The sequence below is a fragment of the Camellia sinensis genome, chromosome 4 (assembly GCF_055761805.1).
Source record: "Camellia sinensis isolate YWXY chromosome 4, ASM5576180v1, whole genome shotgun sequence".
NCBI lineage: Eukaryota > Viridiplantae > Streptophyta > Magnoliopsida > Ericales > Theaceae > Camellia > Camellia sinensis.
Genome location: NC_138964.1, coordinates 60,344,773 through 60,351,570, shown reverse-complemented (window position 1 = coordinate 60,351,570; position 6,798 = coordinate 60,344,773). Strand labels below are relative to the sequence as shown.

Sequence of the window (6,798 nt, the reverse complement as noted above, 5' to 3'; positions counted from 1 at the left end):
ACGTTCAGATTCCATTAAAAATTGAAAATCTTCGAAAGTCGGACATACCTCTTGCCTGCCAAAGCTAAAGACGTGTGTTACCGGGTTCCAAAACCTCGCTGCGACATGGAGGAAGGGAAGGTGTAGCGGAGTACGGCTCAGCGTGAATAGTGCATTCAAGCCGAAGCCCCGGAAGTTCAACTTTTCCGAGCCGTCTAAAGTAGCAATCCAAGCTGTGAGATTTTCGACGAGAAACGCCTCCATTTTCGTGCAAAACTGAGATGAAATGAATGAGCCACGGAGCTAGGACTTTTAAAGGGGATAAGGCACTGTTCGGGGGGACACGTGTCGAAAAACTGGTGGTTGCTGAGCTAAGTGGCCGGCCGGCCACCTTTTCTGGTAGGCTGGCCACCCCTCTCCCCTCAAATGCAAAAAGCTGGTCGGCCAGCTCCCAAAGGTGGCCGGCCATGCTGCAATTTGTGTCTTTGGTCCTGTTCTACCCTCTAGAAGAATGTTCCTAGCATGTCCATGCATCGGGAGTGTCGAAGGCCTCCATTTCCCTCTGCTTCAGATGCGTTCCATCACCCAGATCGTCCGAAATGTGTTTTGTTTATTGAATTGGTGTTTAGTCTTGCTTATCGAGTTGTTGTTTTGCTTATCGAGTTGTTGTTTTGTTGGTCGAGCTATTTCGTTTACCGAGTCTTGTTTATCGAGTCGCCGAGTTTTGTGCATTTGAGTTGTTACTCTTTGTTTATCAATTTTGTTGTGTTGTAAACTTGCTAAGGTTTTGTTGTCTCTTAGTAAGTTAGGTTGTTTAGCTTGTCGTGTCGGTTAGCTACCTGACTTGGCGAATACACAATGCACATTTACCGTTTAATCTCATTATTTGCAAAATGATGCGATGCGATGCTGAGAACATAAAGTACAACACTTTTTCAAAAAGTTGTTTCATTCCATCATGCTTCCTTTGTTACAACATTTTACAACAAAGGTACAAGTTTTACAGAAAATAAAACTGCCTAATAATGTACAATGTGCTATAACTACTAGTAAAAAAGGTAAATAAAGCAGGAAACAGCTGCACCAATGCTCTCAAGAGCAGGAATAAGAGGCCCTCTTCGTCCTCTTCTGCGGAACAGGCTCTGCACCACCGTCACCATCTGAGTCGGAACTGTCATCCTCGGGATCCTCCTCAGCCTCCTCTCCACTCCCGGAACCAGGGTCGGAACCCTCCTCTCTGTCAACAGATATCTCTGACTGACGATCTGCAGCCTCCTCCTCCTCTTCGTCCTCACCGGGCTCCTCCTCTACGATATGTGCTCTGCGTCTGCGGGACAACTCCCCTCTCCCGGCCCCGCGAGAAGGCCGAGATGGCCCGGCTCCCCGAGAAGGCCTGGATGGCCTGGTCCGTGGCTGATATACCGGAGGCATCTGAAAATAAAAAGTGCAGTTTGAATACATCAACTCAAATGTGTGTATCAGATACAGATGCAAGCAAACTACATGAAATGAGGGTGCATGCAGATACAGTATATGAATGTGGTGTGTGTCAGATGTGCTCTACACAGGCAACCTACCAATGCAGTGAAATGATCAAGTTCAGCATGTCATCGGAAGTATGATAAATACGAGAAAATTAAAGAGTACCTGGACACCCATGATGGACAACTGTGCCTCTCTCCGTAAGACCATGCCCTCGAGTGCGGCCATCATCCCGAGCATCTCATCCATATACTCGATCGGAGGCTGCAGATACAAATGCAAAATATCAATAAAGGAATGAATGTCCAAGTATCTGAGTGATAAATCAAAGCTATAAAGCATACCGGCAGCGAATTAGGATCTCTGACATATTTGTGGTCAGACATGGGAGGCTCTATCAGAATCGAGTAGGGAGTCCCGAATCGCCATCCCGTCAGCTCAGTCGACATGCCTGGCCACCCAGGATGATGATGAGTCGGAGGAATCGGGGGAACCAATCCACCCCCACCTCTGGATGTACCAGCCCTACTAGTGGAAGGGACGTCCGCAGCCCGAGCCCGGCCCGATGAGGGCATACCAACGGGTCTCCTCGTCGGGGTATGGACTCCCGTCAACGAAGGCATCAAGTATGTGTGACGATAAGTCGCGTACTCTTCTTGCTCCAGATGAAGAAGTACATCAGTGCCCAACCTGGCGTCAACAACACCCTGGGGAGGGAGCCTATCAGCAGTCCGCATGTCGTCTGGGGTGCTGAGGGAATGTCCTGAATGGGGTAGCCCCATGTCTGGCACATGAAGCGCTCCCCTAAAAACCAGGCCCTGCCAACCGGCCCCTCTAACAGGATCCTGTACCGAGAGGCACCCCAGGCTCCGGCAAACTGGAATCGGAGGTGTCTACCCAAAGGCGCCCAAGGCTGCCATGTGATCTGAGGATAACCAATGCATAAGCTGATCAGAAATTGTAAATGCGCAAGATAAATCGAAGGTTGGAAACATGAAGAACTGAGAGTTCTGCAATACCTCTGATGGCCGTACTGTATCGAAGTACTGCCGTAGATAGAGGAGAGACTCCTGAGGTCTCGGCCGGTATGGGCCCTCAAATACCAGCGAGTAAGGGGTCATAGGAGGCATCTCCACCTCGAGCTCCGGAGCTAGTGTCGAGAAGTACGCATAGATCCATAGCTGTGGAAAACAGGGCAGTAGCCATCAGAATACAGAATGCTGAGTGCAAATTGTAAATACAAAATGCTGAGAGCAAAGTGCAAGGTACAGAGTGTAAAATGCGCCGTGTGTGCAATGTGCAAGTAATGTGAAGCAGAAATGTAAATTAAGAGGGCAAAAAGTACCTCCCAGGCTCTCCAATAGCCGCCGAGTATGTTCTCCCGTCCGCGGGAGGTCACCCTCATATAGCAATAAAGAGTGGCCAGACTAGCCCAATCATACCGCCGGACTTGTGATAGGTCCACTAGGGCACTCAACAGATAGAGCCCGACAGTGTTCCCACTATCGACAAACAGAGTGGTCCCGAAGAGGAACATTAGAAATCCGCGGGTATACTGGGCTACCTCCTCAGGAGCCTCAGGCTCCATCTCCACCCTCTGGAAATGGGAAGAAAACCAAGTATATCGGACCCTGCCCGAAGATTTGTCAACTGGCGGGCGAGCTCCCAATAAGTAGATCCAAGCAGCCTTCCACTGGCCCATGTCCTCGTCATATGGGATCGCCCAGCCTCCCACATCAAGGCCGGTCAATACGGCGAAGTCAAATGGGGTCATAGTCATGTCCCCAGTGGCAGAGAAATGAAAGGAGTTGGTGGTGTCCCACCATCTCTCCACCAAAGCACCCATCAGCGACCTACTAGCCGGACAACGAGATATCCCAGAGCAGAAGGGCCGAAACCCTGCTAAGTCAACCAAATGCCGGACAGCCTCCGGGAGCTCCGTATACCACTCCCTAGCCGCAACGGAGCCGTATCCTCGTGCGATACGGGAAGTCACCTGTTTTCAGAATGAATACATACATTCAGTCTCAAAATGAAATAAATGAGCTGCGTGCAAATGAAATAAATGAGCTGCGTGCAAATGAAATAAATGAGCTGCGTGCAAATGAAATAAATGAGCTGTGTGCAAACTAAAACAGATACAATGCAATGAGCTGCGTGCAAATCAAGTATTTGGGCTGTGTGTTCAAATTTCAAAATCAGTAGGCTGCGTGTTCACCTCAAAGTTCGGGCTGCGTGTTCGACGTCAAGTGTTTGGGCTGTGTGTTCAAATTTCAAAATCAGTAGGCCGCGTGTTCACCTCAAAGTTCGGGCTGCGTGTTCGACGTCGAGTGTTTAGGCTGTGTGTTCAAATCTCAAAATCAGTGGGCTGCGTGTTCACCTCAATCTGGGCTGTGTGTTCAGAAATTCAAAGTTTGGGCTGCGTGTTCAATCTGTTAATCAGTGGGCTGCGTGTTCACCCTTAATCTGGGCTGTGTGTTCAAGAATTCAAAGTTTGGGCTGCATGTTCAAATTTCAAAATCAGTGGGCTGCGTGTTCGACGTCAAATGTTTAGGCTGTGTGTTCAAATTTTAAAATCAGTAGGTTGCGTGTTCACCCTCAATCTGGGCTGTGTGTTCAGAAATTCAAAGTTTGGGCTGAATGTTCAAATTTCAAAATCAGTGGGCTGCGTGTTCACCTTAATCTGGGCTGTGTGTTCAGAAATTCAAAGTTTGGGCTGCGTGTTCAACCTTCTGTCAAGTGTGTGTTGTGTGTGCACCTTTCATTCAGGCTGTGTGTTCGGAAATTCAAAGTTTGGGCTGCGTGTTCAACTTTCTAACAAGTGTGTGTGCTGTGTGTTCACCTTCAACTCATGGACTGTGTGTTCAGAAATTCAAGTGATTGAACTATGTGTTCAAGATGCAAACAGAAAATGGTGTCATAGACTAAGGCATTCTAAACAAGCGGTGCACTCAAATAAGCGGATAAACATAACATGGAATGCATGGAAAATGCAGGTTACATCGCAGAAAATATGAAAGCAAGGAACATACCTCCTGCGCCTGATGGGAGAGGTGGGACTCCGGCTCCCGCAATAAAAGATCCCCGGGTGCTCGATCATTGAAATCGGTAAAATGGTAGAAAACTGCCTGGGGGAGCACATGTGTCGGAGGGTCGTACCTCTCGGGTATTAAGGATCGAACCCTTGGAGGCAGAGCCATGATATCGGGATCATCCCGGCGCCCGGAGGACCTCCACCGTGAGGGAAATGACCAGCCATTTAAGAAAATCTGCAAAAAGGAGCAAAAATCAGCAAAATGAGCCAAAATTGGAAAAAGTCAACAAAAGTCAACTCTCGAGAAATGAAAAAGTCAACAAAAGTCAACCCCCGAGGAAATCTTCCAAATGTTGAGACAAACTTACCTCAAGTGGTGAAAATGAGAAAAGAAGCACCGAAATCAAAATTTAATCGGTCCAAAGTGACGAAAAATGAAAGATTTCGCGAAAACAACTTGCGTGGGGCATTGGAAAACGCGTATAGAGCACAGATCTGAGAGAGAAAATGCTCTAGGAAGGTAGAGGAGGCAATTTCAGAGCTGGAGTTGTGAGGAAAAAGTGTTTGGCCGAATGGATTTAAAGAAATGAGGGCAAAAAGACCAAACTGCCCACGGTTTTGGAAAAGTGGCCGGCCGGCCACCTTTTCTGGCAGGCCGGCCACCCCTCTCCCTCAAACCTGGTCGGTGGCCTCCCCCTGGGAAGAAAACTGGCCAGTGGTGTTCCCCATGTGGCCCCCAAGGTCTCTACAAATTTTGGTAAGGATTGGAGTCCCCGGGACCCGGGAAAGCACAAGCAAAGTGCACTTTTTGTCGCGAAATCGCTCCGCCGGAACTTCAACTCCAATTTTCGATGTGTATCTCACCGTCACTCGCCAAAAGCAAGGTGCATCCTTTTTGAATGTGTTGCGACCCCTCCGGGGGGTGAACCGGAGGTTGCGATTGAGTCACCCTCATCAAAAGCTTGCATTTCTTTGATCGTCGTTTTGTGACAAACATGCATTCAAATTCACACTTGTTCTGCATTGTTATGCATGTCACTTGCATTCTCGTGCACAGCACTCATACTATTGTGCACGTTTCACGAGTATTGTCATACCCTCATGCTTAGCTTGCGTTGTTACGCGCGTTTCTCCCCTCATTGCGATGCACTTTTCCATCGACACCGCGATTGTCTGCATTCGATATCGCTTTGAACATGTGTTGCTAATTATGTTGTGCTTGTCGAGTTTCTTTCTTTTACAGGCACGATATTGTATGTACGGTTCAATTGAGGCTAGTGCGGCCAGATGAACTGCGCAGGTATTGTATCTTCTCCATGTGAGACGTGGCGAGAATTGAATAATTCTCCGCATTCTTAACTACATGAAATGTAGTTGTTGCTTTGCATTCTTGCTTAAAACTGTTGCATCTATCGTGAATATGTGCTTCAATACAGCTTGCTGCATTTGCAGGATCATTGAGGTACCTTCGGCTTCTTGCATTATCGGTTGCATTTTGCCCCTGCCTGCGGGCACGCCTGCGGGCGCATCTCTGTTTATCTCGCCTGTTTGTCTAAGTCTTCGGCCTTGTCAAAAATGGGTCGTCTCTAGGCTTTGACATTCACTCCCGTCACTTATGACTTCCGAGTTCTGTCAAAGAGGGGCAACTGTAGACACTTCATTTTTGACCGACCTTAAGACTCAGACATCACTGATTGAGCGCTCGGTGATATTTCATATTGTGCTCGGTTAGAAGTTTCAGAGTCCCGGCTGCAAGCCTTGCCTCCAGACTTCCGGACTCTTTCGTGCCCTGCCTCGGTTTGCGAACCAGACTCTGTTTTCTCTGTTTTCTCTTCCCGAAGGGAGGGAGAGGTCTCCTAGATCATTTCTCAGTGGTCGTAGGCTACGTTTCGTGGTCGTAGGCCATTTTTCTTGTTTGGAGCCCGGTTTGCGATTTTTTCGGAGCCGACGGCCGTGTGCCTCGGTTCGGGACCGCCTAACCACCTACGTTTGCTCCGATTTTCGACACACATCTTATTTACTCCGTTTTGGGGGACACTGTGGCTCGAGAGACAAACTTCGTGGTCGAATGCCACCTCCGATGTTTAACAGCCCATTTTCGGGGCCCCAGGCCGTGCGTTTCGGTCCCCGAACCTCCATTTTGCATCCGTTTTGGTTCATTTTTGGTGGAGACCTTATTTTCATTGTTAGAAAGCTTGTAGGAGGGTGGGAGGCCAGCAATTTTTCTGAAAAGCCAGTTTTATTTCTTCATCGCTCTCCGTCGCCTGTTTTCCTCACTAGAAAGCTAAGGTTGACCACTCCCG

General features: G+C 48.4%; 1 protein-coding gene across 1 annotated transcript; it reads right to left on the bottom strand.

Annotated features, from left to right (window-relative positions):
- Nucleotides 1–856: 856 nt before the first annotated feature.
- LOC145823346 (uncharacterized) lies at nucleotides 857–1,781 on the bottom strand. The gene is made up of 2 exons (XM_082922905.1): nucleotides 1,627–1,781; nucleotides 857–1,410 (listed from the first exon to the last, which is right to left on the bottom strand). Exons 1-2 carry the CDS (start codon nucleotides 1,708–1,710, stop codon nucleotides 1,072–1,074), a joined length of 423 nt encoding a protein of 140 aa, XP_082779031.1. The 5' UTR covers nucleotides 1,711–1,781; the 3' UTR covers nucleotides 857–1,071.
- Between the last annotated feature and the right edge of the window lie 5,017 nt (nucleotides 1,782–6,798).